Source organism: Oryctolagus cuniculus, chromosome 4 (assembly GCF_051225735.1).
Source record: "Oryctolagus cuniculus isolate XC-2025 breed Fujian yellow rabbit chromosome 4, ASM5122573v1, whole genome shotgun sequence".
Lineage (NCBI taxonomy): Eukaryota > Metazoa > Chordata > Mammalia > Lagomorpha > Leporidae > Oryctolagus > Oryctolagus cuniculus.
Genome location: NC_142870.1, coordinates 161,701,839 through 161,726,685, shown reverse-complemented (window position 1 = coordinate 161,726,685; position 24,847 = coordinate 161,701,839). Strand labels below are relative to the sequence as shown.

Below are 24,847 nucleotides of genomic sequence, written 5' to 3'. Positions count from 1 at the left end.
GTGCCACCTTCCCTATTTGTAGCCTTGTTCAAATTTGAAGCGTAACTCGTGGCTTTCTTTACTATAACCTAATATATAAACTGAAAGTTCTAACATTGCTAAAGTACACTTCTACAACTCTAAGTCAAGAAAAGCTGAAAATAATTTGTTATTGCCTTTATTTAATTGTTCCATCCTGGCATCCAAGTCCTAACCAGCTCTGATTCTGCTTAGCTTCCTAGATCTGACAAGATGGGGTGTGTTCAGGGTGGTGTGGCTGTAGACAACATCCTAACATTCTTTTTTTTTTTTTTTGTAGTTTTAAAGTTAATTTCTATGCTACTCAGTTTACATGTGTAATATGTAAGTACATATAACTTTCAGTAAAATTAAAATATTCATTAAAGGTCACAAAGGTTGCTTATAAAACTTTCAATAATGTATTTAACTCTAAAGATTATAATTGGGTTCTGAGACCACACGGTCAAGTAACTGTATAAATAATGGATACATATAGTATTAATAAATGTCTAAATAATGGACTATATATCTCCAGAGATGCATTATTTTTAAGTATAGATGTAATAGTTTATCAGAAAAACATCTCGGAGTCTCTTCAGAATTGAAAGATTCTTTATTTTTCATTTCAGTTGTGCAAGCTTCATGTGTTTCATATGTACAGAACAGGAACACAGTGACACCCCCACCTACCCTCCCTCCTGCTCATGCTCCAACCCTCCCTCCTCCCTGTCCCATTCCCACTGTTAAAGTAGTTTACTTCATGGTTGTAAAGTTAACCCTATATTGAGATGTCAATAAATAGTATGAAGAAAAAAACCTGCTGTTTCTTAAATAGACACGTCTGTAAACAATCATTGAATCTCAGAATGTCCATTTCTCTCCAATACATGACATTTTAGCTACTCTATTACCTTAGATCAGGAAAAAGATACGGTATCTTTTTGGGACTGGCTTTTTTCACTAAGCATGATTTCCAGTTGCATACATTGTTGGAAAAGACAGAATTTCTCTTTTCTAATAGCTGAGTAGTACTCGATAGTATACACATACTGTGGGGAGCAGCCCGGACTAGACTAAGTTACTCGAATTAAGACTTATTCTATGCATCTGCTCTCCCACAATATGGCGCTGGGAGAGAAGTAAACAGCTTCCGCAGAGCTGCCTCCAGTTCAACCAATAAACTGTAGGACTTGCTACTGATTGGAGGAGAGCAGCGTACTCGGCGTGTGGGCAGCCGAGTTGGGATTGGTGGAGGAGGACTATAAAGGAGGAGAGAGACGGCATGCACCAGGAACATCTAAGGGGAACATGTAGCTGAAGAAACACCTGTGCAGCCCCCGAGAAGAGCCGGCCGGCGGTGTGCCGCTCCCCTGCGGAAGTGGGGAATGTGGCCAGGGGGAACTGCCCTTCCACGGAGGTGGAAGGGATAGTAGCCAACCCGGGAAGAACCAGCAGCAAACCCGGGGAGGGCCGAGCAGACGAAAGAACAGCGCAGGGTCCTGTGTCGTTCCTCCACGAAGAGGGGGAGCGACATAATGGTGCCGTGACTCGGATATGAAGCCTAGGCAGGGTTCAGTGTCGTTCCTCCACGAAGAGGGGGAGCGACATAATGGTGCCGTGACTCGGATAGGAAACCTAGGACGGATAGCAAACTTAGGAGGGAAGAAACGGGAAGAATTGGGAAAATATCGGAGAGAGAGACTAGCAAACAGCCTAGGGAAAATATCGGAGAGAGAGACTAGCAAACAGCCTAGGGAAAAGCCGGACAAAAAAGGTGCCGGAAGAAGCTATTGAAAGCCTAGGCATAGACTCGGATACGGACTACGGGGGGAAGCTGGGAGAAATCTCTAAAGTCGAAAGCGAAAGTGAAAGCTAGAACAAACAGACTCGGACGCGGACTGTGGGGAGAGGCCAGGAGAAATGAGGGAGGAATATCGTTGGAGGAAAGTTTGGGGAAACATACCGGGTAGAGAAAAATGTTAGGGAAATTGAAGCCGCGGGGGGCAGGCCGAGGCGGATACGAAAGCCACTTTGGGATTCTCAAGTTAGCCCGGGAATAGGGGGCGAAAAGTTGAAACCAGAAGCTGAAACGTAAGCCAGATTGGGATCCGTCTGATTAGCCCGGGGAGCAAAGGACGGGAAGCCAAATTGTGGGGCGGAGACGTATGCTGGGTTGAATTTGCCAGGCTAGCCCGGGGAACTTAGATTGAATGCTAGTGGCGGACACGTAAGCTACGCTGTGTGACTCGCGGAGGCTGCCGTGCGCAGAGAGAGCGTGCGGGGCACAAGTAGATAGGGAACGGGGCTGGCGCGAGGCCGTGGTGCAGACGCGAAGGGCGTGGAGACCGCGGAGCGCGTGCGAAGCCAAGCCGCGCAAAGCCGGGAAGCCGCGCAGATGAGAGAGACGCGGGCTGAAGCGGCTCAGCCGGAAAGCCGCCGAGAAATAGCCTCGGGGCGGAGCCTGCCGGCAGGGCGAGGCGCCGGGAAGCCGCAGGGATAAGAGAAACAAAAGTTTAGAAGTAAAATGAGAGAAATGGGAATGTTGGCAGACATAAGTAAAATGGGAGAAATAGGAATGCCCGGAGATAGAGAAATAGAGAAATAGAAAGGCCTCCCCTCAACATGGCAATTAGAAGGCTTGGATTCGGTTTGCCTGATTGTTAGGGCTTGTAAGCCCCTGCAGGCAGAGCAGAGCATGCGCCGCAGGTCACCGAACACAGGCACGCATCAGCGCCTAAAAACCTCCTCACAACATGGCGAAGAGAGGACCCGGATTCGGTTTGCCTGATTGATAGGACTTGTAAGAACCTGTGGCAACTCTAGCAAGCAGAGCAGAGTGTGTGCCACGGGGCACCGAAGACAGGCGCGTATCAACGCCAAAAAATAAAAAGAAAGGGGGATCTGTGGGGAGCAGCCCGGACTGGACTGAGTTACTGGAATTAAGACTTATTCTGTGCATCTGCTCTCCCACAATATGGCGCTGGGAGAGAAGTAAACAGCTTCCGCAGAGCTGCCTCCAGTTCAACCAATAAACTGTAGGACTTGCTACTGATTGGAGGAGAGCAGCGTACTCGGCGTGTGGGCAGCCGAGTTGGGATTGGTGGAGGAGGACTATAAAGGAGGAGAGAGACGGCATTCACCAGGAACATCTAAGGGGAACATGTAGCTGAAGAAACACCTGTGCAGCCCCCGAGAAGAGCCGGCCGGCGGTGTGCCGCTCCCCTGCGGAAGTGGGGAATGTGGCCAGGGGGAACTGCCCTTCCACGGAGGTGGAAGGGATAGTAGCCAACCCGGGAAGAACCAGCAGCAAACCCGGGGAGGGCCGAGCAGACGAAAGAACAGCGCAGGGTCCTGTGTCGTTCCTCCACGAAGAGGGGGAGCGACAAGGTCCATAATCAGATTTCTGTTGTATCTCCATACTGTCTTCCACGGTGGCTGCACCAGTTTACATTCCCACCAACAGCGGATTAGTGTACAGGCATTTTTTCAAGAGGAAATTCAAGTGGATAATGTTCTTAAATACTACATCTTATATTTAATGTTTGAATTAAAAATAGGGAATGATTCTGTTTTTTAATTAGACTAAGTCAAAAGCTTAAATTGCAGAATAGTCCAGCAGATATTTTCATTTTTTTTAAAGATTTATTTATTTGAAAGTCAGTTACACAGAGAAAGAGGCAGAGAGAGAGAGGTCTTCCATCTGCTGGTTCACTCCCCAGATGGCAGCAACGGCTGGAGCTGTGCTGATCTGGAGCCAGGAGCTTCTTCCCGGTCTCCCACCTGGTCTCCCTTGGGTGCAGGGGCCCAAGGACTTGGGCCATCTTCTACTGCTTTCCCAGGTCACAGCAGAGAGCTGGATTGGAAGTGGAACAGCTGGGACTTGAATCAGCGCCCATATGGGATGCCAACACTGCAGGCAGTAGCTTTACCAGCTACACCACAGCACCGGCACCGGCCCAGATTTTCCTTTTTAAAAACTAATCTTCAGGGGCTGGCATCATGGTGAAGCGGGTTAAGCCACCACCTGTGATGCCAACATTCCATATCAGCGCTAGTTCATTTCCTTGCTTCTCCACTTCCCATCCAGCTCCCTGTTAATGGCCTGGCAAAGGTAGCGGAAGTGGCCCAAATGTTTGAGCCCCTGCCACCCACCCATATGGGTAACCTGGAAGAAGCTCCTGGCTTCAGCCTGGCCCAGCCCTGGCCGTTGAGGCCATCTGGGAAGTTAACCAGCAGATTGAAGCTTGTTTGCTTGTTCTCTGTAACTCTTTCAAATTTTAAAAACCTACTCAACTTTTTCTTTCTCTGTAAAATCTGATTTTCATACACCATCGTGTGCATTTATTTTCTACTCACTCTGGCTCACTGTTAATGTGGGGCCCAAGAACTGCTTCCATTGAAGTTTGGGGCACTTCTGTAGATTCCTAACCCTCACCTCAGATCCTCTGTATCCCAGTCAGGGAAATGGGGATGCAGCTTGGCACCACACCTACCTCCCAGGTGCTTCTCAAGCTAAATTTGAATACCTTTTTTTTTTTTCTAAGACTTTATTTGAGGGGCAGAGAAAGGAAGAGTCATAGGTCTTCACCAGCTGGTTCACTCCACAAATGGCTACAATGGCCAGAGCTAAGCCAATTCGAAGCCAGGAGCTTCTTTCAGGTCTCACTTGGGTGCAGAGGTCCAAGGACTTGGGTCATCTTCTGCTTTCCCAGGCCACCAGCAGGGAGTTAAATCAGGAGTGGAACAGCCGGGATTCGAACTGGCATCTATATGGAATGCTGGCACCACAGGCAGATGTTTAACTTACTAAGCCACATCTCCAGGCCTTTGAATACTTTTTTTAATAAGGTTAATTTTTACTTACTTGAAAGGTAGAGTCAGATCTTCCATCCCCTGGTTCATTCCCCACAAGTGGCCAGAACAATCAGGCCTGGGTCAGGCCAAATCAAGAAGCCTGGAACTTCATTGGTGTCTTTCATGTGGTGGCAGGGGCCCAAGCACTTGAACTATTTTCCGCTGCATTCCCATTAGCAGGGAGCTGGATCAGAAATGCAGCAGCCAGAACTCAAACCAGCACTCACATGGGATTTTGGCCAATCTTGCAGGAGGCAGCTTAACCTGCTGTGCCACAATACCAGCCCCTGAATAAGTTGTTAATGCTGCACTCTTAACTCTGGTTCCCTTGTTCAAGTTTTGGCTCTCACATTTGTGTGTTTTTTTGTTTGTTTGTTTTTGTTTTTTTTTTTGTTGTTGTTGTTGTTGTTGTTTTTTTTTGACAGGCAGAGTGGACAGTGAGAGAGAGAGACAGAGAGAAAGGTCTTCCTTTGCCGTTGGTTCACCCTCCAATGGCCACCGCGGCCAGCGCGCTGCGGCCAGTGCACCGCGCTAATCCGATGGCAGGAGCCAGGTGCTTTTCCTGGTCTCCCATGGGGTGCAGGGCCCAAGCACCTGGGCCATCCTCCACTGCACTCCCTGGCCACAGCAGAGAGCTGGCCTGGAAGAGGGGCAACCAGGACAGAATCCGGCGCCCCGACCGGGACTAGAACCCGGTGTGCCGGCGCCGCTAGGCGGAGGATTAGCCTAGTGAGCCGCGGCGCCGGCCTGGCTCTCACATTATCTTTAAAGAATTTTATTTGAAAGGCAGAGAGATCTTTAAGTTTTGTGTGGCCAAATAATTTTGGGAGATGCTGTGAAATATAACATGCGTAAACATATACAACAATGGAGAAGTAGGGGAGCACCTTGAAAGTTCAAACCCTGTAAAGAGCAAAACCCTTAATCTACTTTGAAGTACTTAATCCTGAATGCAGATGCTTTGCAGATCCTTCATAAGATGTGGTAAGGTAGAGAATTTATGTGGCTGAGGTCTTGAAAGACAATGATAAGCTATACTTTAAAATGTAACCTAAAATGTTAATGGTTGGTTTTTATATTTGTTGTAAAATGCACTCTAAGTGCCAGAGAAAATAATAGTTTTTTTGAAAGTGGCATTTAAATTGAACCAGCAAAACATTGCCTTTTTGTTGAATTTTTTTCTTTGGGTCAAGTGTCTTAAATGGAGCTTTCCTAATTAAATGTTTATACCAATACCCTGTTGTGGTAAGAGTGGAGAAATGGGTTGGTTGAGCTATTTGATGAATAAGCATGTGGTAATTTCAAGGTTGGGAAGGTTAGGCATAGGAAGGAGCATGGTCTCAAGGTTGGTCATACCCATAACTGAATCCTAGTTAGTGTGCATTACCTGAGACACGGCTCCTAGCCTCTTGGAACCTCAGTTTAAAGTAGTGCTAGCTACAGCACCTTATAAAATACATAGCATAGTAAAGACAGAGCTGAAGTGTAAATGGCTTTGTTCCCTAAAGGAGGGGAATCGTATTTATAACTACATTTTTACACAGGTTTTAACCTACATTGGTAAGGCCCAGCCCTGGAGATTTTTGATGACTTAAAGGAACACTAGACATTGAATTCTGATGGCAGTTTGCAGCCTTGTTTGAAAAGAGTGGATCAGAGGATTCCACTCCTCCAAACTATGTTTAGAGCCGGCCCTGAGCAAAACTCAGGGTCAGGAGGAGTTTAGGATTCCCCTACTCACGATTCTGGTTTCTTAGCCTGTATCTCATTCCCACTCCTCTCTGAAACACCAGTTTGTCCTGACAAAACCAACTATCTGGAAACATAATGTAAAGGAAAATTGAAGTTAACAAGTAACCGATAGCAGTGGTACTGGCATGAAAGGCATTGCTTTCAAAGAAATTTTAGAACTTTATCATGGATGGCAATGAGAAGGTGAGGCATTCTTTTGAACAGGTGATTCTTACCTAGCGATTCTGGTTTTATTACATTTCCTTGGTGACTAATTCCCCGACATTTTTTGCACATGATTGTAGATCACCAGCTTTCTGGGAGGAGTAAAGCATCAACCTTGGGCTTTTGACGATTTCCTGGCTTTTGCTCTGTTAGGAAGCTGAGGAGGGAAGAGGCTGGAGAAGAGCTAGTTGCAAGGAGACCGAGTAGACAGATGGAAAAACAATAGAATCCGGGCCCAACAATGAGGCATAAAAACATGGCTGCTTGTTTTCCTTATTACAATTCCAGAAGGTTTTTTGTCTTTATTTCTATCTTGGTACAAGAGATAACAACTTCTCCAAACTATTTGTTATGAAAATAGAATTGCAGCAAGTTACTGAGTGATGGCATTGGCAGGTGTTGTGTGTTTTTTTTTGTTGTTGTTGTTTTGTTTTGTTTTGTTTTTTTCTTCCCAAATTCATGATCTTCCAATGATTTTAGTTTGGGCAAACAGCTTTGTGATTGTTTTAAACTGATTAAAATTTTACAAAAGAAATGGAAAGGAGCTTGGGAAATGAAAACAAATGAATTCATTTAAAATGTCTTTGTGGGGACCTGTAAAAGGGGTAGAGAAAATCTAGATGCTTCTTTTCAGGACGAGTGAAATGATGGTTAAGTTCATTCAGGGCCTGAACAGCCCTAACTCTAAGGTATTTTTTTTTTTTTTTTGACAGGCAGAGTGGACAGTGAGAGAGAGAGACAGAGAGAGAAAGGTCTTCCTTTGCCGTTGGTTCACCCTCCAATGGCCGCCGCGGCCGGCGCACCGCGCTGATCCGATGGCAGGAGCCAGGTGCTTTTCCTGGTCTCCCATGGGGTGCAGGGCCCAAGCACCTGGGCCATCCTCCACTGCACTCCCTGGCCACAGCAGAGGGCTGGCCTGGAAGAGGGGCAACCGGGACAGAATCCGGCACCCCGACCGGGACTAGAACCCGGTGTGCTGGCGCCGCAAGGCGGAGGATTAGCCTAGTGAGCCGCGGCACCGGCTAACTCTAAGGTATTTGTTTTGTTGTTGGGATTCAAGTCTCGGCTCTCTCCAGCAGCAAGAGTTGGTTGGCTGACATTAGGTGAAACAGTAGTCTTCCCAAGAGTATGGCTTTTTCCCAAATGACCTTTTGAAGAGGACACTCTATTAAAAGGGCAAAATACCAAAATAAGTCTTTAAACAGCCAAAGACATTTTTGACATTTCTAAAACCAGGCACAAAATGGATCTGGTCACATGTCTGTCTCTTCCCCCTCCAATTGTTGAACTAGAATATAAGACTTTTGAGCCGTAGTAGAAAACAATGGATGCTCTTATTCAGTGGTGTTGAAAGAAGCCTGGCTGTATTCATTCTTCCAGAAGCCAACAGTGTGAGTAAAATATGAAATATTTGGCATCAAGTTACAGAAAACAAGGGTCTCAAAACAAGCTGTGACAGTGAATGCAACTCACGGTCATATTTCTCAAGTTGTTACTCTGACATTGAGATAATGGGAAGAGAAAAGCAAAAATCCTTGGAAATACTTAGCTGCAAAGGAATAGCAAATCCAAATTTTTCACTTTACCGATATAGAAACTAGAGACCTAGAGAAGTGACATTTCAAAAGAACTACTTAACAAACAGAACTCGTAAAATTGATGCTGAGGAACTAAAAATAGCTGGGTACATTTTTACTTGGTTAGTTGCTGGAGACAATTAACAAACAACATAAAAATGTAAAGACAGGAGGTGGCTTAATTGAAAAGTATGAGTTCTGCAGTATGATAGAGACTGGAGAGGAATTCATCACCCAGCTATTGGCAAACACTCCAGGCTTATCTCATTCTCTATTATCAGATGTCCACAACCCAGTGAAGTTCCCATTATGTGGCTGTTGGTGATCCTCTGGGGCGGGTTAGCTCAGCCATTGTGGAGTAACTTAAAGCACAGAGTATGTCAACGGTGTGTGCAAGCAAACAGACTTTTAACTGGGAGTCCATCCATGGTGGTTGATGGAACCTACTAGTAGAATCACTGGGGATTTTTGTTCTTAGCACTCTGAGCAATCACACTTTGCTCATTTTTCATTCAAAAGAAGGAATAGCCAATCTCATCTTACAGGTATGAAAATTAAAGAGCTAAATGGAAACAGAATTCTTTTGTCAGGCTTTCAAGGACTTGGTGCATGGTTTAATTGTAGGTTGTGTAATCCTCCGTAAGGGGAAAATGTTGAGGGCAAAATTGTAAAGGTGCCATTAGCTGTTAGTAAAAGGGAGACAATGACCACCCTGACCCACATTATCATATTTTCTCTGGTCATGAAAGGAAAGAATATTAGAGTAGGCAAGCTTGTTAATTTCTAAGACATGGTCCCTGCTTTTCTTTACTGTAAGGGTGAGATAGTGAAAATGTTAGAGCAACTACAACAGAAAACTCAAAGTGTAATCGTGACGTGCCGCAGTTTTACAATTTTTTAATGGTTTGTCACTGATCTTTTTTTCTTGTGGCCAAAGATAAAAAGTGCTGACAGGACCTACCAGTCAGCTTGGTCTGGCTTTGGTTTCCCTCTCTTCAGCCTTCATTGTCTTCCTACACTTCCTCAAATATGTCATGTTCCACAGTGCCTGAGTTTTAGGCCTAGCATTTGCTAATCTTGTTGTTAACTCACTCTCCATCCTCAGAGCTCAACATAATCTTACGAAAGCCTTCTCTCAGTAACCCCCTACCTGATTATGTCCCACCCACTAATTGCCATCATTTATTCAAGCAAGTAGCTATTTAACATCTGTCTTCACATGCTTCAGAGAGGTATGCTACAGGGTATTTTAAAAAGCTTGCAGTCTTATCTGCAAAACATGGTTTGTAATAAACTATTGTATTCAATGACTCCCTTTTACATTGTTGAAGTTACAACATAAATATTCTTCTACACCAGTGCTGCTTGATGGTGGTAGAAGGAAATCATTTTGTCCACTGAGGGCTGAAAATTTCAAAGAGTAAAATGCCTGGAGGGTTGTATCTTGTTTCTTTTAATTTTTTTACTCTTTCACTTAAGAGGGAGAGAGCTCTGATCTGTTGGTTCACTCCTCAATTGCCTGCGACATTAGAGAACTCCATCCAAATCTCCGATGGGAGTAGCAGGAACCTAGTCCTTTAGCCATCACCACTGCTTTCCAAGAAGCTGGGGTCAGGAACCGAGCTAGGTATCAAACCCCAGTATGCCAATGTGGAACGCAGCCATCTGAACAACCAGGCTCAGTGCTTACCCTGGAGACGTTTTGTTTGCCATATGGGCTGGTGATGGCAGCATGGGTATGCTGCTGACTTCTAGTGGGAGGAAGTCAGGAGTGCTAGCAGGCATGTCACAACACATAGGACAGACCTATAAAGACTCACCCAGGACCCAAAGTGTTTCTGGTTGAAAGCTTGTTCCTGGTTTATAATCATAAGCTAATCACTGCAATCATGAGAAGAATGACATAGATCTGTGTGCAGACAAGGGAAGATTTCCAGGAGGTACACTTAAAATAAGTGCAGGGGCCGGCGCTGTGGTGTAGCTGGTAAAGCAGCCGCCTGCAGTGCCGGCATGCCATATGGGCACCGGTTCAAGTCCTCGCTGCTCCACTTCTGATCCAGCTCTCTGCTATGGCCTGGGAAAGCAGTAGAAGATGGCCCAAGACCTTGGGCTCCTGCACTGGTGTGGGAGACCCAGAAGAAGCTCCTGGCTTTGGATTGGGTGCAGCTCTGGCCGTTGTGGTCATCTGGGGAGTGAAACAGTGGATGGAAGGCCTCTCTCTTTCTGCCTCTGCTTCACTGTAACTCTGCCTTTCAAATAAATAGACCTTTAAAAAACAAAGTGCAGTACGTATTTATAGTATGAGTTCATTAATGGTTTATCTCTCAATTCATGTGTGTGTTTCTACATACAGACAAAAGATCTGAAGAACAAACACTATTTTTATCTAGAAACATCTATGGAGAAAAGTGATGTTAGCAGAATGTTGACAAGCCTTTCTGGACACTTCTTATTGGTATTTTACAACTAGATGACATCACATTGACAATTTTGAAGACTTTTTTGGAAGCAAATTCCTAATGTATGTGGTTCCTGTAAGGGCTAAGGGAGATAAAACAAGCATGATGTCAGCATAGTGTCAATAAATTAGCTGTGGAGTTTTCCTAATAGTAATTGTGTTTTCTTCTGTGAAAAGTTCAGGAGGCAAAGGCGTGCAGGTAAACACTGTAATTAAGACTGCACTAACTACTTAGTTTCAGGTGGGGTAGCATTCACTTTTCCATCACATGAATTTCATTTTATGCTTATTGAAAGATTTTTAATCTTGTAACATTTTGTGCACACATAAAAAAGCAAAATCTAAGTGAAATTAGTATTTCCTGCCACTTCATATTCTGAGTACAAATCTTCTGAGGCACTGATCAACTTGCAGCCATTGATGGTCCTGTTTTCAGACTCACATCTTTGTCAGGTGTCAGTGGTACAGCATTTTCAAAGTGAGCTTCTCTTAGAACATAAAATCAAAAGTGTGCAGTTAGATGAATTTTCAAAAGAAACATATATTCACCTTAGTTCTGCGTAGAAATTACTAGTACCCAGAATCACCTTCTCACAGGTAAGCACATCCTGACTTCTAATATTATATAGTAACATTGTTTTAAAATCTTAAAGGAGACCATATAGTATTGTTTGACTTCTTGAACACTATCTAGGGCTACTTCAAAAAGTTTGCTTGGAAAATAGTCAAAAAAGTTTATTTTGGCAAAAAAGTTGAAATCCATTAATAGTTTTCTTATAATATGCATTTTCCCTGAACTTTTTTATTTGAAGGGCAGAGAGACCGATGTATCTCCCATCTACTAGTTCATTCTTCCAACACCCACACAGCCGAGGCCCTGACTGGAAGGCAGGAACTCAATCCAGGTCTCCCATGTGGGTGGCAGGACCCAATCACGTGAGCCACCACCTGATGCATCTCTGGGGTGCATAACGGAGAACTGCAGTTGGAAGTGGAGCTGGGTCTCCAAAGCCACCCACTCTGATACAGGGTATGGGTACCCCAAGTGGTGCCACACCATTGTGCCCAACACTCGTCCTTTATGAACTTCTTCTAAGAAATATTGTCGATTTAAAAACGTTTTTGTACCAAAATCTATTTCTTTTAATCCATCTTCCACAAACTTTTTGAAGTGCTGTCATGTTTGTGAGATTCATTCATGTTAGGTGTAGTTAGTAGCTCATTCATTTCATTGCTAAACACTATTCCATTATACTCCTAGACAATGTGTCCATTCTATCCCTGACAGTCATGTGGGTTGTTTCTAGTTTGGGTCTACTATGAATGGTGTTGCTAAATAGATTTTGGGTGTTTCTTTTGGTACACAGAAGCATGCATTTCTATTTGTATGTATCTAGGAGTAGAATTTCTGGTTCCTAGGATATATGAATGTTCAGTAGATGAGAAAGTTTTCAAAATTGCTTTTTTTTTTTTTTTTTGACAGGCAGAGTGGACAGTGAGAGAGACAGAGAGAAAGGTCTTCCTTTGCCGTTGGTTCACCCTCCAATGGCCGCTGCGGCCGGAGCACCGCGTGCTGATCTGATGGCAGGAGCCAGGTACTTATTCTGGTCTCCCATGGGGTGCAGGGCCCAAGCACTTGGGCCATCCTCCACTGCACTCCCTGGCCACAGCAGAGAGCTGGCCTGGAAGAGGGGCAACTGGAACAGAATCCGGCGCCCCGACCAGGACTAGAACCCCGTGTGCCGGCACCGTAAGGCAGAGGATTAGCCTAGTGAGCCACGACGCCGGCCTCAAAATTGCTTTTACAAACTACCAGGAGTGTCTCAGTTTCTGTTGTTCCATATCCTAATATTTGATATTGTTTGTCCTCTAAATTTTAGTCATTCTGATAGGGTAACATTCCTTTTTAAACTTATATAACTTATTAGAGCCAATTGTTTAGTTGCGTGTGTGGAGGTTGTTTTTTGTTTTTGTTTGTACAAACATTTATATTTATTTGAAGGTAGAGTGACAGAGGGAGAGACAGAAAGACCTCCCATCTACTGGCTTACTCCAAAAATGGCCCCAATGGCTAGGCCTGAGCTAGACCAAAGCAAGGAGCCTGGATCTCCATTGGAGTCCCCGTGTGGATGGTAGGTGCCCAAGTATTTGGGCCATCTTCTGCTTTCCTAGGCACATCGACAGGGATCTGGATAGGAAGTGAATCAGATGGCACTTGAATCGGCACTCATAAGGGATGCTGACATCTCAGGTGGCTGCTTAACTTGTTGAGGCACAATGCTGGCCCCTAATTGTTCCTTTTTAACAAAGTACATGTCTTTGAACATTTACAAAGGGACTGGGAAGATATTCATCAAGCTGTTAATAGTAATTATCTGGTAGAAATGTGGGTCATTTCGTTCTTTTTTTCATTTGCCTACACTTTCTAAACTTGTAAAATACACGTTCTAATGGCGAGAATCATAAAAAGTGGCAGTTCACTAAATATAGTTTCCAAGAATATGAATAAATATGCCTGAAAACTTTTTTTAAAGGTGTATTTATTTGAAAGGCAGAGTTAGAGGCAGAAGCAGTGAGGGGACGTCTTCCATCTTCTGGTTCACTCCCCAAATGGCCAATCTGAAGCCAGGAGCTTCTGCTGGGTCTCTCATGAGGGGTGCTGGGGCCCAAGCACTTGGGCCATCTTCTGTGGCTTTCCTAGGCCATGGTAGAGAGCTGAATTGGAAGAGGAGCAGTCGGGACTCAAATCAGTACCCATAGGAGATGCGGGCACTGCAGGCAGTGGCTTTACCTGATATACCACAGCACCGGCCCCCAAATACTCTTAAGACTAAATAAGTTTGGGGCCAGCATTCTGGTTTGGTGGATTAAGCTACTACCTGTAACACTGGCATCCAATGTGGGAGCTGGTTCATGTGCTGGCTATTCTGCTACCAACCTATCAACCTGCTAATGTACGTGGGAAAGCAGTGGAAGATGGCTCAAGTGCTTGGGCCCCTGCACCCACGTGGGAGACCAGGAAAAAGCCACCTGGCCCTGGCTGTTGCAGTTATTTGGGGAATAAACAAGCAGATGGAAGCTCTCTAATTCTATCTTTCAAATCTTAAACTTAAATTTTATCTTTACTACAATATTGACTGGAGACTAAAAAAAAGCTAACATTTTATGAATCCTTTGTGCACAGATATTATTCAGTGGTATCCATGGTATCTAGAACCATCATTTCTAAAGTACCCACTTAATACCTCAGGGATTTAGTTAACTGAGAATCATTACCTGGAAAATTTTGGAAGGGGAGAAGCAAAAATAGAATACATAAAAATAATTACCAAAATGTCATAAAATCCTTAGAATAGCTGAAAAGTCTACAAATTAGTCTTCCTTGTGTGACTAAACACTTTGAGAAACTTTATACCATCTTAAATAACCTTTGTGAAGCTGGAGTTAATGTGACTAACAGTGTGCTCTCATAGTGTGTATGTTTCCCTCTGCATTTGAAATCTAGCTATTTGAATATCTTCTATAATCGGGACACTGGATTTGGATTCCGAAGTTCAGGCTACATAGGTGTCAGTCACAGGATCCACAGGATCTTGAGCCTTTAGACTTGAAAAAGCAAATTTCTTTGCAACAAGGTGAGACAAAGAAGATGCAGGCTGGTTTCAAAGAGAATTTCTAGTCAGACATTCAAATTGTAGATACTCATCAATTTCAATAAGATTGAACAACCAAAGGGATTTACTGAGGGATGATGCCAGAATTATTCACCAGTGTTGCCAAGTTCCTAATACATTGCCAAACACGCTTTATTGCCAAGTATGTTAGCCAACTTGGCAGTGTGACAAAAGGGTTAAGAGAGGCTTGGGTTTGAATTTCAGTTTCACTACTTACTCAGCTCTGTGACCTCAAATTTACTTGACTTAAATGACAATACAACCTCTCTGTTAGGATTGTTGAGTTAATTAAAGTAATGTGTATGAAGGGCCGAATAGATACCAGGTTCTTAATAAATGAGGCCTCCTCTACTTCACTTCCCTTTTTCCCCCTAAAGATTACTTGAAAGTAAAGGTAAGAGAGGAGAGAGAATGTGAGATCCTTCTTCCATCGCTGTTCCACTTCCCAGATGGCTGCAATGGCTGAGGCTGGGCCAGGCCAGAGTCAGGGGGCTTCATCCAGGCTTCCTGCATGGGTGACAGGGGCCCAAACACTTGGGCAATCTTCCACTGCTTTTCCCAGGCCATTAGCAGGGAGCTGGATCATAAAAGGAACAGCCAGGATACCAACTGGCCACCCATCTGGGATACTGGCATTGCAGGGGGTGGCTTAACTTCCCATGTTACAACGCTGGCCCCCTGGCGCTTTCCCTCTTAATGAAACAAAGTGTAGGCACTGGTAACAATAGGCTGATCTAATTCTGTGGCTAGAATGTTTCTTTTCTCCACTCAGTGTCATACAGTTGAAAACTTGTTGCTTTCTCTGTCTTCTCTCCCTCTGTGTTCAATCTTGTTACTGTAACCTTTCTTCTGCCTTCCATCCTCCCACCATCCTGTTTCTCCTTCCTAAAGAGAAATAACATTGTAACCAATTCTTGATCATCTGTTCACTGATAGTGTAATACACTTTATCCTATTGGTACTCAACCAAGAACACTGGACAACACAAGACAGGATCTTGAACCAATCCCTAATAGCTAGGATTTGGCACCATAATAGATAGTGAATGTGGTGCTTGGCCAAGAGGGGCTCTCTCACGCATCTCAAACTCATTCTGTGAGCAGTTGTCATTTTAACACTATTTGCCAGGCGCCTTTTATAACTAAGCCAGATCTATGCGATTTACCATTTACTGAACAGGCTGGTCTTGTTCTTTTACTTTTCCTAAACAAAATGTAAACCAGAAATGCAAGGCTCAGCCTTCTTCAGTCTTGTCTTGATCTTGCTACATCCAAACAACACTCTAAAAGAAAATAGCTGATAGACAAAGATGTCAGTTGTATAAGACAGCTGGGCTAACTTCTTAAGTGTTTTGAAAATAAGGAAGTAATTTGCTTTTTGCTGTTAATTGGCACTCTAAAAGATGGTATCTTTTCAAAATTCTGATTTTTAATTAGCACCTTGCATAACTTGTGTGTACATTTTCATTTTGTCCTAGAAATTCCTCAAACTTAAAGGCTTTATTTAGCTGCTTCTGCTCAGATATTTCCTCATCCTTCATGGGATCCCGCCCCCTGCCCCCAAATTAAAAACTATTACACCACAGAAAGAAAGCAACTTGGTAACTCTGGCTTTTGAGTTCTCTCCTGTTCTCCAATGGAAATGTTTGAGTTAGGAAAGCTGCTGCTATCTCATTTCTTTAGGTTTGAGTCTTAGAAACCTATGGATGACTGTGGGTAACAAGAAACTTCAACTAACACTTGGCAACACACATGCTAAGATTGTATAATATTCTGGTGATGAAATGTGGATCAATGATAGCATCTAGTGTCCCCCAATGCAGAGTTCTCTCAGAATGATAAGATTCTTTGAAAGTCCAACCTATTATTTAGTCCAACCTATTACTTATCTTGCAAAAGTCACAACAGCTTTCTTAAATGAGGCAAATGTTAATTGTATTCTGTTACATAATTGACCAGAGCAGTTAAGATCCCTAAACTATTACTGATGTGTATAATGTAAAATAAATGAAAGTCTCCCTTGTCTGTGTAACAAAATAGAACATTATCAGAGGATCAGTATAGATTACTTGGTAAAAGCCAATCAGAAAAGACTCCCACGTCTCCCCTTAGTTTTTGTCTATCTTACCATTGGTAATGATACTCGGGAATATGATCATCATTGTTATCTTCAGCTATTCACAAACACTTGTTACCTTTGGTGTTTATTTTTTTAGAAGTAAAAATGTAATTATAAAACATGTAAGGCAACTAAGTGGTCCAAAAATCAGTCAAGATATTACAATGTTTACTATAGATATGCAGAAAACCAAAAATCTACATTGATAAACTTTAAAGCCTTGAAGTTCCTTCTAAAGAAATACAATAAGCTAAATTAAATTTGTACATTTAATAGTCACCAGTGGACAAATTGTTATTGGGTTTTCTCATCTTTTGTGAGGTTTTATGCTGGCAACTTTATATATATTTTATATATATACATTATATATATATGCCAACATCACGAGAAAGAGATAAGACACTACATTTTAAATTCAAGTATTAACTGTAAATGCTTACTAGGTTAAACATTATTCCCTTATTTCTCCAAATGAGTTTCAATATGAGGGTAACACATGATTTAAGCGGAAATCCTGTTGAAACATTGCTAGATACCTGGCGGTATAGTTGTGATGTGCAATCTTACGTTTTCATTTATTGAATAGATTATCTGCTGGGTATAAAGTGCAATGGTAGATGTGACTCATTAAGTAAACTGTTTAAAAGCAATTCATTCATTCGCTGTTTAATAGACCTAAAGGGTTAGCTCTAACCTACACTAGCGTAAACTCAAGGCAGAGACTGCATCTTCATCACCTTTTAAAGTTTCCAGATACTCAGTACCTAACAAAATATGTATTTGATTAAACATTTCTTGGGTTGGGGCAGGGAAGCCGGCAAAGCAGGCATTGGGCTTAGTGGTTAAGACACCTGTGTCCTGTATCTGAGGGTCTGAGTTTGAAGTTTAGCTTGAGCTGACTGCAGATCCCACCAGTACAGACCCTGGGAGTCACCAGGGATGGCTCCAGCGATTGGATTCCTGGCCCCTGCCTTTAGGTGGATCAGCCCTTGCTATGGTGGGCATTTAAGGAGTGAACTCGTGGATGGAGCTCTTCTGTTGTCTTTCTTCCTCTCAAAAGAATATTTTTTTAAAAGAGAAATATGCAATTTTAAAAACATAGACCTAAAAATAAATTTTGAAGTAGTTAGGATGAGGTCCTATGGAAGTTACATAGAAAGTTTGATTAAAGGCCTTTATTTGTGCAGCTTATAGAAATTTGAGTTATCCAGTTTTTCACATGGCTAATGCTTACTATCGGATAGAGATGAAGCCTTTTGTTGACAGTCATACCATCCTGAACGTGCCCAATCTTGTCTGATCTCAGAAGCTAAACAGGGTTGGGTCTGGTTAGTACTTGGATGGGAGAAACGAAGACTTTAAACAAAATATATACATACACAAATAAAGTTGCATCTAAAAGAAGACAAAGCTGGAGCTGGCATTGTGGCATAGTAGGTAATGAGGCAGCCTGTAATGTCGGCATCCCATACGAGTGCTGGTTTGTGTCCTAGCTGCTCCACTTCTGATCCAGCTTCCTGATAACGGTTTAGGAAACATGGTGGAAAATGGCCCAACTGTTTGACTCCCTGCCACTCATGTGCAGAGACCCAGAGGAAGTTCCTGGCTTTGTGCTGGCCATTGAAGCCATATGGGTAGTGAAAAGGTGGATGGAAGATCTCTCATTTGCTCTTTCAGAATAAATGAACCTTTAAACAAACATCTGATTTGGAAGCTTTTTAAAAAATATCTTAAATAAATTGCTTGAGGCAGAGAAAGATTATTTCTGTCCACTGGTTCATTTCTCATATGCTCACAATCACCAGTGGTTTGAAGATGGAACTCAATGCAGGTCTCCCATTTAGGTGTCAGACACCCAATTACTTGATTCATCACCACCATCTTCAGGAATCTGCATTAGCTGGAAGCTGAGTCCAGGCCAGAGCCAGGACTAGTACTTTAAATTGAGATGCAGGTGTCTTAATTACTAGGCTAAGTGCTCATCCTTCAAAGCTTCTTAACTTGACAATTCTTGCTATAATTCCTTTGTAAATGAAAATTGCCATTACCCCAGAAGGCAAAGTGGTGCTCAAGTAAAAATAATTTTTTATCACACAAACTTTTTTTTTTTAGAATCTGATGTGAAAGTACTTTCAAAAACTCATGGAGAAATGGAATTATATTTACTTTGTCATGAAAACTTATGAAACCATGCATAATTTCTTTTTTTTAAAGATTCTGTTATTTCAAAGAGTTACACAGAGAGAGGAAGAGGTAGAGAGAGAGAGGTCTTCAATCTGCTGGTTCACTCCCCAATTGGCAGCAACAGCCAGAACTGAGCTGATATGAAGCCAGGAGACAGGAGATTTTTCCAGGTCTTCCACATGGGCGCAGGGGCCCAAGGACCCGGGCCATCTTCCACTGCTTTCCCAGGCCATAGCAGAGCTGGATCGGAAGTGGAGCAGTTGGGACTCAAACCGGTGCCCATATGGGATGCCAGCACTGCAGGTAGCAGCTTTACCTGCTATGCCGCAGCACCAACCCCCCATAGTTTTTCATAATAGGCACTTTTCCACAAACTTTTTGAATATCGCTCATCGAGGTATTCATCTACCATTCATCATAAGCATGTTTTAAAATTGATTTGCATGTATATTCAATCTCATTTATTTGTGATTATTTTAGGTAAGTCAATGTTAGGAAGGAACATTTGTTATAGGGTTTCTTCATACTTTGGCTAAAGAAGTCAATGCCTCATTTGGCAAGTGACAGGGACATAATTTTCATGAACCTGTTTGACTTTTGAATATTGTTCTATTCCAAATTTGAAGGTGAAAAGCTTTGAAAACTGAAGTTGTTTAAAAAAGACAGCTATATAGACTATGACTTGTATTTTTCTATGCATGTTTTCATGAAAACCTCACAACCTTAAAAACTGTTTACCTCTTTTTAAACATAAAACATATAAAGTTGTAGATGTTAAAGTTGCAGTAAATGCAAGAGTGAAAGTCCTCATTGTAACAAGGCACACGTTGAGGTGTGGGGAACTTACATTACAAGGCAATGGATGCTAGTTGGTGAGGCTCTCAGCCCAGATTAGACCCTGGTCAGATTTACAGCTTGTACCCCAAGTTCAAGGTAAAGAAAGGTCCCACTGTTCTCAACCAAAGTCCCCAAAATTCATGGCCACTAGAGAGCTAATTAAGAAAAACTTGGTTTATTTCCATGTTTCAGAATTCCGCACCTCTGGACTCAGAATGCAGTTGAAAGATGTAACCTGAGCCACTTCGGTTTTCCCTTGAGAGGAAGTGAACAGTTGGACGAGACAGTCACAAATAACACCTTTTCACAAAGCAGAAGTACTTGATCTAAAGCTCTCCTTTCACAGCTCTTAGGTAGCTCTTCAAGCCCTCAAGTACTAATTTTGGCTATGGATAACGCCCTTGGAGTCTCTTAACAAGCCAGATTATCAATGACGTGAGATCGGGCACTGTTCTCATTTTGAACCCATTGTAGAGCTTGGCATAGGGTGCAGGTGTGTGTCCAACAAATACTGGTTTAATGGAATTACACTTGAAGAGCAGGACGAAGAGACGCCTTCTTCCATGTGCCAAAGGCTTTGGTGTTGCTATACGGGAAATGTTCGTTCTTAGAAAGCTTAAATGCGAATAGATTTATTCCTCAGTGTGCGTTTGAGAATTCCGCTGAATGTAGCTGAAATGCAGCGTCCCTTCTTAAAGGTCTTGGAGAAAGAAAAGTGACAGTGACATCTCCGCATGGCTCAGAAGCGAGCACGGTCAAGTAGAAACAGAACGCTCACCCCGGGCCCCCCGGGCCCGCATTCTGTTCTTGGAACGCTCTCGGCGCGTCTCTCTGTGCAGTTTTCTTGGGACCATATCCTTTTTTGGGGGAGGGAGGAGGTGGTCTGAGTCATGTCTTTCTACAGCAGTGTCCATGTGAGGCCTTGGGGAGGCTGGGGTCACGGGGCCCTCCTTGCTCCAGTGCCCTACAACGTCTCGCTTGCGGTTTACAACCGCTCTTTAAAAATAATTTCCCGCTGGGACACTCCCCCTCCCGCCCCCCGGCTTCCTCCTGCCACCCCCACCCTCTGCCCCACCCCCAGCCCTAGCGGGCCCCTGGCAAAGAAACGCCTGGGCGCCCGGGCCGGGTGTTGGAGTAAACAGCGCGCTCGGAGGATTACCGTCGCCTCGAGGCCACTTCGCCCCTTTGCCTTGGCCGCCCTCAAATGACCCCTGACAGCAGCCCCTGCTGCCCCTTCAAATGGAAACCCACAGCAGACACACACACACATACACACACATACACACAAACAAAAAAACCTCAAGTCTGCCTTTCGGTTGCTACCCGCAATGACGTTTCCCCCTCGGGGTCCCGCCCCTCCGGGGGGCTTGGAATTTTGGGATTGGTCAAGAGGTAGTGGCGACAAGGCTCCGATTGGACGGCGGGGAGTTGATGGACAGCGGGGGCTGCCGCCGCGCCCGCCCGCCCTCCCCACCCGGGTGCGCGAATGTGTGTGTGCGGTGTTATGCCGGACTAGAGGGAGGCGACCGTGGCGGCGACGGCTCTGTTTATTGTCCCTCTCGCTGTGTGCGTGTGGAGAGGCCGAGAGTGCAGCGCGGCTGTCGGACGCCGCCTTTGAGGCCGTGGCGGCGACCGCGCCGAGGACTCCGGCGACCGGAGCTGTGGCCTTGGCGGAGAGCGAGGAGGACAAGGCGCCCCTGCGTCCCCGCCACGTCCGGGCGCCCTTGCGCAGCTCGAGCCTCCGGGCTTAGGCCCTGCTGGCTGTGGGGCCCGCGGAAGAGGCAGCGCCGCGGCCGGCCGCTTCCCGCTTTCTCTCCGCCTCCTCCTCAGGCGCCGCGCTAGGCCCGAGCGACGCGGCCGCCGCGCCTCGAGTTTGACGGCGGCTGGCGGCGCGGCCTCCTCGGCGGGCTCGGCCGCACGTCCGCTCCGGGTCTCGGCGATGGGGCGCTGGGGCCGGCGCGGCTAGGAGCCCGGCGAGCGGAGCGGTCGGTGCGGAGCGGCGGGGCCCAGCGGCCCGCAGGGAGGCGGGAGCGGCGGCCGCGGCTTCGGGGCCTGTGAGCGGGAGGCGCCCGCCATGGCCAAGTCGGGCGGCGGCGGCGGCGCTGGAGCCGGCGCGGGCGGCGGGGCGCTGACCTGGGTGGTGAGTGGCGGGCCCCCCCGGGGGGGGGGCGGGCGTCCCGGCCGCCGCTTTGTTCGCGGCCCGCGGTGGGGGTGGTGGTGGTCGCGGGGGAGGGGGTGGAATCTGCGGGGCCGATCCGTGGGGGGAGGGGAGGAAGGGGGGCAATCCCGTCTGCAGAGCCCCCCGCGCCTTTTTTTTTTTTTTTCCTTTTCTTTCTTCCTGCATTCCTTCTCTTACCTCTCCGGAAGCTCAGGCTGCAGAACGAGGCGTGCACTTGAAACTTTGGGGGGTGGTGTGGGGGGATCCACCATCACACAACGTGTAGCCCCCGCCTCCTCTCTCTCTCTCTTCCTAGCTCCTAGGGCAGTGGGGCTAGCCATAGTGCCTGTGTGGGTGGGTCGGCGCTTTCTCCAAAGGTGGAGCAGGAAAATCGGGGAGAATGAGGGGTGTGTGTGTGTGTGTGCGCGCGCCAAAGGAAACCATCGCTGGCGCTCCAGTCTCAGAGAATGGGGTTGGACGTCTCGAGCAGTCGGCACTGGAGTTTGGGCGGTCTCAGGATGGCGAGGGCTCCGGGTCACGGCATCGCAGCGGTTAATGTGCGGTGCTCTGTCCATCTGTCAGGGTGGGATTATTCAAAGAAGCGCTTACCTACGTCAGCGGTTCAGGTGAAGCGGGTGGGGGCCGAGGCGACCAGACCCGAGCGCGTGGGGCTGTAGGTCAAGGATTTCGGCGCTCGGTTCCTGCGGCGAGTGGAAGAAGAACTGGAGAGGCCGGATTCCCACGGCAGATCGATAATTCGCTGGCGTTTCACGCGCTCAGCGTGGAGTTCAGACCAGGGTCACTTCCTACACACACAACACTTGCAGCGAAGCTGCCTGACTGCTACTCAGGGCTTTCAATGGAGTTACCTCCCCGGCCTTTTAAACACCCCAAGTGAACTTCTGTTGGCATTTGGATTACTACATTCATTTTCCTTTTGTCTTTGGGTGAGTCTAGGGTGAATTGTCCCTTGTAAACAGGGTTGTTAGTGGCAGAAAAACATTTTCATCATTTAAGTGTGTCCCCGTGTACTTCGCGAAATAAGTTGCCAGGCTCTATGGTTGAATGTTTCTGAATTTTTTATATTACTTCAAGACTGTCGTGTGAAAGTATGAACTGACTAAAGCCAGAAGAGAAAATGTCAGTAAGTTGTGGTCCATGTGAACCTGGGGGAAGGGGTGGTGGTGGTATCTGCAGAAGAGAGCTTTTCTGAAATTGGTGGTCCTTAACCCCTTACTAAAATGAGATGTGCAATGGAGTTAGTTAGCCAGATGGTATCCTGAACTTTCCTTGACTATTTGGAAAAGTGTTGAGGCCTGATCCATGCCTTCTCTGAGGACCCTTTGATTTATAATGATAAACATTTTGCTGCAAGGTTGAATTTGTTTTAACATGATAGCAATATTTTAATTTTAACTCTTAACTTTGTAAATAATTACATGACTGCTTTTTCTTTCAAGCTCAATAGGAAACTTTAATTTACAGAAGAAATTTAGCAAAACATGAATAGTCTCAGTCAACATTAGGAAAGCCATTTGAAACTAAAATTGACCTTTTTTTTTTTGCTGTAAAACTGACATGGGGTATACAGTAAAATGGAGAAATATGATTTATTTGAGGGTATATGTTATTGAATAGGAAGTTTACTTAGGAAATCACCTTTGTAAGTTTTCGTTAAGATTTGATGCTTACTTTAAATTTTAGTTTACATGAGCATCTTAATGTCCATAATATACTTTGGTGACCACAGATTGGCTTAATTCCTTAGGAGGCAATATAATGAAATAGCTATGGGCTCTGATTAATATAGGTTCAGATCATATGTCCAACGTGTCCTGTTGGTGGGATTTTTGGCAAGGAACCTAACCTTTTTAAGCTTCTTTCTTCATCCAATAAGGTTACAATGAGAAATTAGATAAGGTAGCACAGGGCCAGGCTTAATAAATGTTATAATTGGCAAAATTCAAGAATTGCACACTCTGAAATGATACATCACAGTTGCTTTTACAAAAATCGCTCTTAGCTGCAGTGAAAAAATTTTTCCCTTCCAAGAGTTCAGGGTTTATTGCAGTAATCATCTGTTTTGCAAGAGGGGTAACTTTGCTTTATTGAAGCTGGTGTTAGGTTGCCACCTGCTTGTGGATGACAGAAATAAAAATGGAATAGTCCTATATATTCTGGGTGGATGGGAGTGGGTTGAATGCCATGTGTTGCTGGTTGTTAACTTCCGTTGGGCTGTGTACCAGCATGTGTTAAACATTGTCATTGCACAAAGTTTACTTTTTCACTACCTGGAACCATAGAGCAAAGAGGTTTAAGATTGGCATTAATTTTTCTTTTTAGTAACTCATTTGATCTGTTTGGGATTTGCAGTATCTAAATCAGTATTTTTGTAATAAAAGGTGATAAATACTTTAAGTGTGGTGTAAGGATTTTGAGTTAAAATAGACTACAGGTATAAAGGTTTCTCTGAAGCCAGTGGAGTTTCTTGAATTAATTCTTAGTTTGAAAGCTTTGATTAGCAGACCATAATAGTTTGTTTCATTCTATTACTCTTTTTTTTTATCATGTTTAGGCGATTGTAGCAAATCTATAAAAATATTAGAATATAGTCATTATTCATCATGTTTTTTAGTAACACTCTAACTTGGTTTAAAAAATGGAAAATGTTAAGTAAGTATCTAAAAAGTGGTAGCCAAAATATAATGAGCCCTCTTCTAACATTAAACCTCAATAATTGTCAACTTAAGGTTACCTACTTTTCCCCTTCTCACTATTTTAAAGAAAAGCAAATCCTAAAATTACATCACTTCATTTTTTTAAAAAGATTTTTTTATTTATTTGAAAGTCAGAGTTACACAGAGAAGGAGAGGAAGAGAGAGAGGTTCTCCATCTACTGGTTCACTCCACAATTGGCCGCAATGGCCAGAGCTGCGCCGATCAGAAGCCTGGAGCCAGGAGCTTCTTCTGGGTCTCCCACGTGGGTGCAAGGGTCAAGCACTTGGGCCATCTACTGCTCTCCCAGGCCATA

The 24,847-nt window shown here is 44.5% G+C and overlaps 1 protein-coding gene across 8 annotated transcripts in view; it reads left to right on the top strand.

Moving 5' to 3' along the window:
• Nucleotides 1-24,847, top strand: part of TOP2B (DNA topoisomerase II beta) — a 94,155-nt gene that overhangs the window by 2,277 nt on the left and 67,031 nt on the right. For 2 of the 8 annotated variants that reach the window (XR_016233330.1, XM_051818504.3), the window contains exon 1: nucleotides 21,665-21,798. The exons of 2 other annotated variants lie outside the window; for them this stretch is intronic. Coding sequence is in view for 4 of the 6 variants with exons in the window: in XM_051818504.3 (XP_051674464.1) it covers nucleotides 21,733-21,798 (66 nt within the window). In the remaining 2 variants the exon portion in view is untranslated. Of the gene's footprint in view, nucleotides 1-19,850; nucleotides 20,012-21,662; nucleotides 21,799-22,910; nucleotides 22,961-24,847 lie in introns of those variants that run through there. 4 more of the 8 variants (XM_089332317.1, XM_051818505.3, XM_089332316.1 and 1 more) reach the window with 4 other exon arrangements.